General features: G+C 43.6%; 2 protein-coding genes across 2 annotated transcripts; both read left to right on the forward strand.

The window, feature by feature from the left end:
• The first annotated feature begins 955 nt into the window (after positions 1-955).
• nr2e3 (nuclear receptor subfamily 2, group E, member 3) lies at positions 956-6,921 on the forward strand. Its single transcript, XM_063196169.1, has 8 exons — positions 956-1,046; positions 1,350-1,500; positions 2,739-2,842; positions 3,338-3,676; positions 4,158-4,339; positions 4,940-5,195; positions 5,543-5,648; positions 6,232-6,921. The coding sequence occupies exons 1-8, from the start codon at positions 956-958 to the stop codon at positions 6,362-6,364; spliced, it is 1,362 nt and encodes a 453-aa protein (XP_063052239.1). The 3' UTR covers positions 6,365-6,921.
• Positions 6,922-7,209: 288 nt separating this feature from the next.
• stoml1 (stomatin (EPB72)-like 1) lies at positions 7,210-12,094 on the forward strand. The gene is made up of 7 exons (XM_063196170.1): positions 7,210-7,491; positions 7,597-7,703; positions 7,800-7,949; positions 8,264-8,467; positions 9,186-9,468; positions 9,975-10,178; positions 10,768-12,094. Exons 1-7 carry the CDS (start codon positions 7,320-7,322, stop codon positions 10,983-10,985), a joined length of 1,338 nt encoding a protein of 445 aa, XP_063052240.1. The 5' UTR covers positions 7,210-7,319; the 3' UTR covers positions 10,986-12,094.
• Positions 12,095-12,981: the final 887 nt, after the last annotated feature.

A 12,981-nucleotide genomic window follows, 5' to 3' on the forward strand; every position in this document is an offset into this window, starting at 1 on the left:
ATGAGTCTCAGCTACTTGATTTGGTTTTTGGCCTTCAGACAGTCTAAGTCTAAATATTCCCGCAGCATATCTTTGAGTTCTGTTCTTCATTTTTAATAAACAAAACACAAGACATGTCCCTTATCTTTGTGTGGATTCAAAATGTACTACAGACATCTGATGAAAACACGGAAAAAGCCTTTGCCATCACTGTCCCTCACCCTCATCCCAAACCCCACCTCTTCCATACCCCTCCACTCATCCACTCCATACGTTAGTTCTTCTGTTTTTCCACTTGTTGAGGATGTGGATAAGTCCCCAATAGCTTTGTGTGTGTGTGTGTGTGTGTGTGCGTGTGTGTGTGTGTGACTGATTGATCCACCCTTCTGAATGGACGGTAAAGATTAAGAGGGATGACAAATAGACAGACATGTGCTAACGCAGCGTTTGGCTGCTAATCTGCTTGTCTTGCTGCTTTAGGGAGCCCCGCTCACTCCTCAAGCTCTCAGACACTCTTGGCCATCACAGGACACTGGACCCCCTCCACCAGAACACACTACCAGGCAGAGGACCATAATACCAGAGACACTGAGGACCATCATACAGAAGCAGAGGAGCCTAGAGGAACCCAGGAACCCAGAGGAACCCAGGGGACAGTTAACAGGGAAGAACTCAGAGGTTTGATCTTTTAGGTCCAACATTTTCCACTGAAGCTACTTTCTGAAGAGAGAAGCAAAGATCTGCATTTTTTAAACTCTTCATTGTGATGATCATTTGGAGCCATAGCTGCTCTGAGCTGAGCTGAAACTGAACTGAACTGAAAGAAGAATCGAAATCAATCCGTCTCTGAACAAACCGAAGATAATTTTTACAAGAGCCTAGGACAGAGATCCTTGGTGTCGCCGTCTGATCAAGGACGGCAGAGAGGAGCTTCCAGAGGTTTTCGCCAGAAGTCCAGGGTCTTCTCCAGATGATGATGGCCGAGCACATGTCTAAGATGGCCATGGTGCCCTCGGCCTCCCCCCTGGACTCCCCCCGCAGCAGCCACACCGACGACAGCCCACGAGGTACAGTCACTCAACCGCATGGCATGAGGAGGCTGTCTGATTGCATGCCTTTTGTGAATGTTTAGGTTTGAGTTCCCATATGTGATGCGAGTCTTAACTGACTTCAGCAACAACCAAATTGACTATTCTACATTCAATGAACGTTTTGTTTAATCAATAATTTACTTAATTAATAATTTAATATCTGATGTATCTGTTATTAAGTTTGTATTGTTAACAATTATGTACCGTTTGTAAATACATCTCTAGGCAGTTGAAATGACATTCAGAAATGTGACTGAGTGTGTTCCCCCTCATCCACAGGTAAGAGTCCTGCTCCAGGTAAAATCCTGACCTCCGGCCTGCTGTGCAAAGTGTGTGCGGACACCAGCAGTGGCAAACACTACGGCATCTACGCCTGTAACGGCTGCAGTGGCTTCTTCAAGCGCAGCGTCAGGAGGAAGCTCATCTACAGGTGTGGAAAATGCATTTTGCTGCGAGCATAACTTTTTTTTCAACATTTTAACATTTTACTTTTTTATAGCAGGTAGCAGAGTTGTGTAGCTACTAGCTAGAATTACAGATGTGTGTCTCTCTCCATATGGTTCTCATTGGCCCTTTTGATTATAATTTGTGTATAGCCTGCAATGTGAAACGGATATAAAGTGCAAAAATCTTATCCCTCATCGAAACAAAATAACTTTGTCAGCTTTGTTTGTGAGAATGAATGGATCTATTAGTGCCATTCTGGAGTTCAAACAAGCAACATGCAACTTGAATGTGGCATTATCATGCCAGAGATTGAATGCTTTGGGTTTCACCGTTGCTCCAGAACCCAGTATCTGCAGCCCATGTATCGTATGCACATATGAGTAGGGCTGGATATCGCAGCCATGTTCCTCTATCGGTTTGATTTCGATTCTTAGGGCTTTGAATCGATTAATCACGCTTCAATTCGATTCGATTGGATTCATTCCGAATCGATTCAATCCGTTCCCTTCTTGGTGCCAGGATTTCCCCCAAAAGATGCTGTTGCCTATTTTGATATAAAAAAGGCAAAGGGCTGTGGCTTGACAGTGTTAACAGATTGCTAATTTGTAATAAGTAGGCCTAGGCCTAATTGACTAATACCTACTGGGTATTTTCCATAGACCTACATTAAACAAAAAGAACAAACCAGAACCAAAAAAAAATCGATTTTGTGCCATGTGAATCGATTATGTGAATTTCGATTCGATTCGATCGATTATCGATTAACTCGATTATTTTACCCAGCCCTACATATGAGCAAAAAAAAAAGATTGGACAGTGCAAGCGAGTAAACTTTAAAAAGTCAGTTTCCCTGCTGCCTTAAGTTTGTGAGTCAATGCAACTTCTGATTTCAAGTTGAGTTAACTTACAAACTGCAGCAGGCAGCAGGGTAACTTACTTTTTAAAAGTTGAACTCTCTTGCAGTGTTTTGCAGTGTACTGTTAACATGTATCAGTCTGTGGCTCTGTGGGCGTGTTATGATAATATGTATCTATTGTACGCTGATGACTCAGGGAGATCAAGGCCATTATGGGCTTTGGGCGTTTCATAACAGCTTTGAATCAGAGCTTATGCTGGCCTCATCTCTTCTCAATCTCTCGATACCACTGCATGGTACGCGTGTCGGATCATGTGACTATCTATTGCTCACCTCACCAAAGTCCTTGTTTGCCCCTCACACAGGTGCCAGGCGGGCACGGGCATGTGCCCCGTGGACAAGGCCCACCGCAACCAGTGCCAGGCCTGCCGCCTGAAGAAGTGCCTGCAGGCCGGCATGAACAAGGATGGTGAGTGTTGAACTGGTGACCTGAATGAAATCGCTTTTCCTCATCAGACTATTGTCCTTCTGGTACAACGGCAGGTCAATTTGAACAAAAAATACGTAGCCCCTTAATGCACGCCGTACCTCCAGTGGCACGCTGTAATAGACATTGAAAAGTTAACTACCATAGTACTATAATACTATGACATAACACAAGGCCTTTAGTAATGCAAGCTTTAGTAAAGTAACAGCAAGTCTATGACAGTGTGTCTTAATGGGTTAATTAATTAAACTTGAACTGAAATATTCTGTACATGCAGGAGATTCTAAGATATTTTGTAAGATGATATAAGAAAAAGACAATAAGAAACACGTTTGAGCTATTGAATGTAAGGATCCATGTCCAAGTCCATGAAAGTCCCTTGTGCACAAGTCCTCAGTAATACAGGTGATGGTGTGAGGCAGGACAACTTGATGAAAACATCTAAATAACAACAACAACCTCTTACCCCCCGCCTAGCTGTGCAGAACGAGCGCCAGCCGCGCAGCACGGCGCAGGTACGCCTGGACTCCCTGGACATGGACACAGGGAAGGAGCACCTGGCGACCACGCGCGAGCCCAGCTCCACCTGCTCCGTCATCAGCAGCGCCCACCTGCCCTCCTCCGCCATCAGCACCACCAGCGGTGGACCCAACCATACTCACAGCAGCAACCACGGCCATACTCACAACCACAACCACAGCCTCAGCCTCAGCCACAGCCACAGCCAGCGGCCCTGCTCCAGCCCCCCCAACTCACATCGCTTCATGGCCAGCCTCATGACCGCCGAGACCTGCGCCAAGCTGGAGCCTGAGGACGGTGAGGACGGTGAGCAGGACTAGGGGATAAGGAGATGGAATGGAATGGAATAGACCTGAATAGAATAGAACAGAACTGAATAGAATAGAATAGAATAGAATAGAACATAGAACATAGAACACAGTAGAATCAAGTACAAAGAATAGAATAGAACAGAATAGAATAGAATAGAATAGAAACAGAAGACAATAAAATAGGACTGAATATGATAGAATGAAGGGTGATGAGCTGAGGGAAGGAAAAAGAAGGAGTAAAGAAAGGGGCCGTAGGAATGCGAGAAGGATATATAAGGGAGGTAGAAGGGAGGGTGGAGTGAAGAGCAAGAAAAAAGAGGAGAGAGGGAGGAGAAGAGACAAGGTAGAGGAGAAAACAGCAAGAAACAGAGGTGGGAAGAGGGGAAGAAAATAGACAAAACAGTAATCACAGATTTCACACGATTTCTGATCAGCTAATGAAAAAACATATTGAATTACCCTTGCAGTGGATGAAAACATTGACGTAACGAGCAACGAGCCAGAGAGGAACTCGCCGGACTACGGCACCTCCCTGTACCCCTCCAGCAGCCCCGAGAGCATCTACGAGACCTCCGCACGCCTACTCTTCATGTCTGTCAAGTGGGCCAAGAACCTGCCTGTCTTCTCACACCTGCCCTTCAGGGACCAGGTAAAGCACAAGGACCATCTTTAAACACCTTTAAAGAATGTGTTTAACAAAACACCCATCCTCACTGAAAATGTGTGCCAACTCCGTGGTGCAAGCGGATGCAAATACTGTACAAATTAGGAAAAGGTCACAGCAAAAGACATGGCCCCTATTATATATCTGATTTTTTCAGAAGGGCAATATCCAAATTGTTATGTATTATTACTAAAAGAGTGATTGGCTGTGCAATTTGCCGAATGGTGTGCATCAAGGCACTAACTTCCATTTTACATAAGCTGTTGTTACATTTAGGTTATTTCTGTATCTTTGGACGTACCGTTTTGCCTAGCTGCACTAGACCGTCATTTAATCAAGTTGAAGGTGGCAGTGAAATCCTTTATTGCCCCGAAGGGAATTTGTCTTGCGTTTAGGAGCCATGCAAACACAAACACTTAGACATATAGACAATTACAGCAGTACCCGAAGACAAGGCTAAACACCATGCAGCAGCCAGAGTAGATTAAAATAAAATACTGGCAGTAATTACATAAAATTTAAATAAAAAAATCCTATATGTATTATATTAAAGTTAACCTGTCTGAACTTAACTTGTTTGCTCAGGTGATCCTGCTGGAGGAGGCGTGGAGTGAGCTCTTCCTGCTGTGTGCCATCCAGTGGTCTCTGCCGCTGGACGCGTGCCCGCTGCTCTCACTGCCCGAGCTGTCTCCCGGAGGCGGGCACGGGCAGGGGGGCAAGGCCAGCCCCAGCACCAACTCAGACCTGCGCGTGCTGCAGGAGGTCTTCAACCGCTTCAAGAGCTTGCAGGTGGACCCCACAGAGTTCGCCTGCCTCAAGGCCATCGTCCTCTTTAAGCCAGGTGAGGAGAGGAGACGAGAGGAGAGGAGAGGGGATGAAAGATAGTGTGTGTGTGTGTGTGTGTGTGTGTGTGTGTGTGTGTGTGTGTGTGTGTGTGTGTGTGTGTGTGTGTGTGTGTGTGTGTGTGTGTGTGTGTGTGTGTGTGTGTGTGTGTTTCCTGCCAATGCCTGCCTGGAGAGAAGAGGGGGGGTGGGATGACAGAATTGTGTATGAGTAGAGTACGAGTAGAGAGAGTGAGCATGTGTGTGGAGGGGGTTGTGTGCGCCTGTGCGTGTGCGTGATGCTGTACTGTACTGTCGTAACAGCTCCCTAACCTGTTGTGTACATGTGTTTATTTGTCTTCTCCAGAGAGTCGAGGGCTGAAGGACCCCGATCAGGTGGAAGGTCTTCAGGACCAGGCCCAGGTCATGCTGGGGCAGCACATCCACACCCTCTACGCCAGCCAGGCCGCCAGGTGAGGGCCAGTCACACCCCTCCACTCCTGTGATGCACACAACATTTTGATGTATTAAAAAAATAAACTCTGGTAAAAGTTTATAATAGTGTATGCATAAAAAAAGCATTATAAAGACCAAGTAAATAATTAACTAATGATGAACATGAACAGGTGACAAGTAATTGGTTGACACTAACACTGAGAGTAGCCCTAATGAAAAGAATAGCACTAACAGCATCATTATCATCATCTTCATCATCATCACTATCATCATTGCAATGTGCCTTATTTTGCACTTTCCATCTTTAGGTTCATACAGACCAATTGCATAAAATAGCATATGCAAGCACATTCTCGGTTTCAGAAATTGCATGACAATGACACCACTGAAAACAACTCTGTACAGTACACTGAAAAACCTTGTCTGCATTTTCATGAACTGCAGAAGACAGTACATTAGCCTACATTACACTACATTTGTCAGACGCTTTTATCCAAAGTGACTTACAATCGAGGATATACTGTAACCATGGCAATAGCGTAGCAAGACTACCTTTTGTCTAACCTGAATGTGTTTGTCTGTGTGTGTGTGTGTGTGCAGATTTGGAAGGCTTCTCCTGCTTCTGCCTGCCCTGCACTTTGTGACCTCAGAACAGATCGAGATGCTCTTCTTCCATCGCACCATCGGGAACACGCCCATGGAAAAACTCCTCTGCGACATGTTCAAGAACTGAGGAGGAGAAGGAGAAGGAGAAGGAGGAGGAGGAGAAGGAGAAGGAGGAGGAGGACGACGACAACGACACAAAACCACAGAAAAAATAGACATGTGATGCTCGTCTTTCTGAATGCGTGACTGATTGACTGATTACACAAAAGCTGCTCTTTTAATTTCTCTGTACATAGTACAATATGTTTCTCTGTACATAGTACAATAAAGTACTATAAAATGTATATAAAACATACATCTCAATGTATGTGTGTGTAAATACAGTGACATGTGAATGCTTGATTTGTTAATTTAGCGGAATATTTTTATCCTTTACTGTCTAAATAAAGTGAGGAACAGCAATGTTGAACAAAGCATTTTGCTTGCTATAAATGCGAACATAGAGACTCGTTATTGAACAGTATCTGTGTAATAAATATGTTTTTATAGAAGATAATATGCTACTTTTGATGCATTTACCTTTGAATGGCCTGTTATATAAGATGACTTTAAAAGAAATCAATATTCTTAAAAACCTGTTACTTCTTGCTCTTGAAGACAAACAAATCTGCAAAGCAGCATGCTTCTTACTATTTCCTCCACATTTAAATAAAAAAAACTTAACTGAGAATGTTGAATGTGTGTTATTAAACATTAGGCAATAACCGTCCTATTACATTAAATGTAGTAAAACATGGTCTGTAAGCTTATAATATAGGCCTAACCCTAGGCCTACATGACACAATAACAACGTGAACGCTTCTTGTAATAACTCGCCTGTCCAGTAGAGGACACTACTGCATTAGTTTTAAACGGCTCTGAGTTTTACTGGATTATCAAACGATTCATTCCAAAACACGGAAGTGAATCGGGTCAAGGCAACGCACACAACGATAGGCTCTCTGGTATTGCAATACTTTCCCGATGAAATATGTCAAACACCTTTCTACAATAGAGAACTGACCCTTATTAAACGCGACAGCATGTTTGGGGGTTCAAATCGATACAAGTACGACGTTCTTCCTCAAAAAGACCCCTTCTCTCATCATGGTCCTGGATTATACACAACGCCATCTGACTTCCAGCAAGCCCGTTATGGCCAAAAGGGCCACTCTTTTGATTACGTTCCCAGAATCACTGAAAATGACTTCACAGGTAATAATCAGCATTATTTCAATCATATGTCATGTTCTCTACTGCACTGTATATGTTGAGATGTAAGGCACCTTTATAACTCTGCAATGCACATGTGTGTTTTAGACAGAAGTCAAGGATGCCTGTCTCGATTATGCCACTTGATTGTCATCTTCCTCGTTGGGTTATGCACTTGCATCACCTTCCCTGTGTCGGGATGGTTTGTTCTCAAAGTAAGTTAAAGTCACTGGTGGCCTTACTTTGTATGACTCCGCCTCTTTGCTATCACACAGACTTTCACATTGCTGTTTCTTAATAACAATGTGTAGGTTGTCCCAAACTACGAGAGGATCGTGTTCTTCCGCCTGGGCCGTATTCGCCCTCCTCAAGGTCCCGGGGTGGTTCTGGTTTTGCCATGGATTGACCAGTGGCAGCGGGTAGATTTGCGAACGAGAGCATTCAACATACCTCCGTGCAAGGTTTGACAACAGTGTTATTTCAGTGGCACAGTGTTGCAGTGTCACTCACTTGAGCAAGCTTCATCTGTAGAAACCCCTAATAATCACAATAGAATAATAGTGGTAGTAGTAGTAGTAGTAGTAACAACAACAATAACAAAAATAGATAGGCGTATTCAGGATGCATACAATGTCTAATAGGCCCTATTATATAATTTATTATCAGTTATTATTGCACACATTTTGTGAAAACGTGTGTTGTACCAATGCATTAACATACTGTAATAAGCACATGGCTGTCTGAAATGACCACACTGTTTCTTTTTGCTTGTTAGATACATACCAGAGATGGGGGGCTGGTGTCTGTGGGAGCAGACATCCAGTTTCGGATCTGGAGCCCGGTGATGTCCGTGGTGGCTGTCCAGGACCTGAACTCATCCACGAGACTCACGGCCCAGAACGCCATGACCCAGAGCCTGAGCAAGAAGACGGTCCGGGAGATCCAGACGGAGAAGCTCAAACTGGGGGACTACCTCGGGGTATGTGGGGCCTCGCCAGCTGACCACTTCTAGAAACTTCTGGACATTACATTGCACTTAGGTGGCGGTTTTATCCAAACTGACCTACAGTTATTACAGGGTATTGGTTACAGTCCCTGGAGCAGTGTGGGGATAGGTGCCTTGCTCAAGGACACTTCAGCCATGGAGGGAGGATTGAACCTGCAACCCTTTGACATGTAGTCCAACTCCCTAACCTTAACACCATGGCTACCACCACAACATCATATTATGCAACATTGCACACACTTACCGGTACTGTATATTCAAGAGGACTCCAAAGTAGAGGAACACAAGAGTGAACAAAGTTAACTGAAGTTAACACAGGTTAAATGCAGACATGGTAGAGAAAAGTTTTAGGTTTGTTACAGATGAGATGAGGCAGAGCAAGGCAGTTTTTTGTACAGTGCTTTTCATACACAGCATCAACCCAACGTGCATCACAAACAAAATAGCAGTTTTACTTATTAGACATAGTTTTTTTTTCACAAGTGAACATATACTTTAACAGTCATCAAGCCATTATTTCTTTAGTTAAATGAATGTAGATGTAATTTTACTTGTAAACACAAATACACAGGCATAAACTTTAACAGTCACCAATCTCCGTTACGTCTTGCTTTATACTACATATCCACCCAGTCAGAACTAATTTCTCTCTGTGATCAATTAAGTATTGGACTCTGTCCTACCTACACAGATGGACATCAATGAGCTGACGAAGCCATGGGGTCTGGAGGTGGACCGTGTGGAGCTCACGCTGGAGTCTGTGCTGAAGGGCCCGGATGGAGTGAGCTTCCAGGGGCACCCAGGCTCCCAGGTGGTGCCCACCTCCGCCTCCGCCGCGGTGCCAGGCCTGGGGGGCATTGCTGGGCTGGAGGGTCTCGCTGGGCTGGAGGGTATGGCGGGACCCATGCAGCAGCTGGCTATGCAGTTCCTAGGCAACATGAGCAATATGACAACTAATCAGTCTCCCCTCACAGGTTAGAAGCAACTTCCTTTTCTGTTTAGTTTTTGGTTTGTTTTTTTGTTTTATTTGTAAGAATCTTGAGTTAGAATCAGATTTTTGTTGAGTATTCTTATACAAGGATTTTGTCCTTGGGGGCCTTTTGTTAAGTTGCATTTTCCAGTGTCATGGAAAACTGTTATAATCAGGTAATGACTCGTTTGTAAATGTGTGCATACGCCACTCTCCCATGGTGGTATCCCCTGTATCAGATAAGCCAACGGTGACCCTTGTAAGTGTGTCAACCAGTCCATCAGGCAGATGTTACAGGGCTCAAATAGACTAAAAGACAGTTTTTTTTATCCAAAAGCCATTTGCACGCTAAATTATCACAGATTATTTAACCTTATTGCAGGTTTCTACTCAGTGTTTTAGTAGGTCTATTGTTTTTATGTTGTTTTTTAAGCACTGGGAGCATCTGCACTTTACACATTTCGTTGTACCTGCACAATGACAATAGACATGAATCCATTCATTCATCAGGTAGTTCCTCCGTGACTGTGGTGGATGAGGTGGGCTCTGGGCAGAGGGAGCGGAGACCGGCTGTGAGCAGTGCTGAGGAGCTGCTGGAGGCTGTGAAGCTGGTGCTGTGTGAGGGCCTGGTCTCCACCGTGGGGGCCTGCTACCAGCTGCACATCACCTCCCCCAGCGGACACTCCAGCTCCTACTACCTGGACCTCAGCCAAGGTGCGGCCCCGCCTGCCAGCGAGGAGAAATCTACTGCTTAATTTATACATTTACACTCCATTACACTTGGCTGACGCTTTTAGATAAAGCGACTTGCACATATTACAGGGTATTGGTTACAGTGCCTGGAGCAGTGTGGGGATAGGTGCCTTGCTCAAGGGCACTTCAGCCATGGAGGGCGGATGGCATTGGTTAGGGTGGGGATTGAGCCTGCAACCCTGTGATCTTCAGTCCAACTCTCTAACCATTACACCTCAACAAATGACGAACTTGCATGTATATACAGTATATGTGTTGTGCACTGTATATACTGGTACACTTTTTAAAATCCTTTGCAGGATATTGTTCTGTGTGGATTACAACAAACACACCTTACTGACAATATATCCATACCAGTAGTTACACCTGGAGACGGACTGAAACACGACTGGTCTGGTTTATTCCATTTTGCAGACAGGCAAGATGTTGCACATCTGGTCAAGCTGCATAGACAGCTGCACAAACATGGTTAACGTAAAACCTTTGTTGCTATTTCTCCTCACTAGAGGGCACTGCTGTCCCCTTTTGTGTCCTGTGTGTTCCTATGCAGGCAGTGGAGCGTGTGGCCCTGGTTCTCTGCCACGAGGGGGCGACGTGGAGCTTAACCTGAGCGAGGCGGACCTGCTGGCCATGTTCCAGGGCGCTCTGAAGCCCATGGCTGCCTACGCCTGCGGCAGGCTGAGGGTGCAGGGCGACCTGAACGTGGCCATGCGGCTGGAGGAGCTGGTCAAGGCACTGAAGGGAGCAGGAGGCACACAGTCAGACTGAACGCAACACACTCTCTTGCTCTCTCTCTCTCACACACACACACACAAACACACACCCATGCACCTGCACGCACACATTTCCAATGTGATTCTCGATTCTCTTCTCAAATATCTTACACACACATACTGTATCTCTCAGCCTATCTCTCTCTCTTTCATATGCGTGACCACACATGTGCACCCACATCAAGACTAAAGCTGAAAATGGCTGAGGCTGCAGGGTAACCTGAACTTGAACATGAGGCTGGAGGAGCTGGTCTAGGCACTGAAGAAAGCAGGAGGCACATAGTCAGACTGAACGCAAAACTCTGTCTCTCTCACACACACACACACACACACACACACACACACACACACACACACACACACACACACACACACACACACACACACACACACACACACACACACACGCACACACGCACACACACACGTTAATATGTGAAACATAAAATGTTTCAAAATATTAACTTGTCATACGACGAGTTCTGCGCTCATGTTTACAATGGTTTCAACGATAGCTTGATAAATGATGCCCTATATATTTTGCGTGTTCTCTTTACATTTTAGATTTTGCTCAGGTATCAGCACCGTAAACTAAATACTTTTCACTACAGCTTTTGTGTTGTTGTAACAAGGTTAAAAACCCCAGATAAATAGTATACAAAAAAACATAGTATACGTAGATGAAGACCAATCCAAAAGATTGCTACATGGAAAAGTCAAATTTAAAATGTGCAGTTATTACATGCAGAAAGTAGAGGAGTGTCATCATTTAGTTATCTTTTTTGCGGTGTGGTTGTTCCTTGTAAGTGGGTAATGTGGATTTCCCCAGTTGATTTGGGTGTGCACATTTAATATAATTTGTATTTCCTCTTGAAATCTTGTTTGAATAGGTCCTTCAGTTTCAATGTTGTCCTTCAATGATTTCAGTGAATATTTATGGGTTACAGGATATTAATATAGGTGCCTTGCTTTTGCAGTGATACGTTTTTTGTCATTTCTCAAATGTTTTATTTTTATTTAAAAGAACGACACTGAATGAAATATTTGCATTTTTATTTTTTATTGCTATTTAAATTTTACAGTGTGAAGAATAATTTTAAATAAAACTATTGGTATAAATATGTCGCTACGTTGTTCATGGTGTGATTTTGTCACTTCAGATAATAGATAATAGCGTTTATACAAATGTGTCCCTACCCACAGTGCGCTGCTATTCACATGAAACACAGTCAGCAGGGAAGTTTTGGTGAGCATTCAACCAATTAAAAACAAAGTAAAATAAATGAAATGATAATAATAATAATAATAATAATAATAATAATAATAATAATAATAATAAAGTCTTTCTGCCTTGTTTTTGTGGAGTAAGAAACTGGAATGTCAAACTTTGCCCTATCTCGCAATGGTGAAGAATCTTTTTTAAAAAAAATCCTGGATCCGGATCACGAGTTGGATCACCAACAAAATTTAATCACTTATTCCTTTTGTCATTTTCAATAACTCCACAAATTTTCATCCAAATCTGTTCATAACTTTTTGAGTTATCCTAATGACAAACAGACAGACAGACCAACAGACAGGCAGACAGACAGACACACAAACCAACGCGACCGTAAACATAACCTCCTTGGCGGAGGTCAAATTAAAAAAAGCCCTACAACTAACCAGTACAAGAGTGATTCTCCGATTCGGCTACACTTTTAAGTCTGTGGATTTTATTTGCCAATTCCACTAACTATTAACTGCATCCAATGATGTTTTGGACATCAGAAAACATTTAGCTTTCATATAATACAGAAAGTGTAGACATGGCATTATTTCCCTCAGCAAGAATGAATATTTAATACTGGTTTTGGGCGTTTTCATGCCGTCCTGTTTTCCAAATGTCAGATTCAGTCTTCATATTAGCATGTAAAGAAACTTGTTTTGCCCAAGACGATTGCAAATGTTGATTGACAGTAATCATCACAATATGACAAAACTGTCAGAAA

The sequence above is a fragment of the Engraulis encrasicolus genome, chromosome 4 (genome assembly GCF_034702125.1).
Source record: "Engraulis encrasicolus isolate BLACKSEA-1 chromosome 4, IST_EnEncr_1.0, whole genome shotgun sequence".
NCBI lineage: Eukaryota > Metazoa > Chordata > Actinopteri > Clupeiformes > Engraulidae > Engraulis > Engraulis encrasicolus.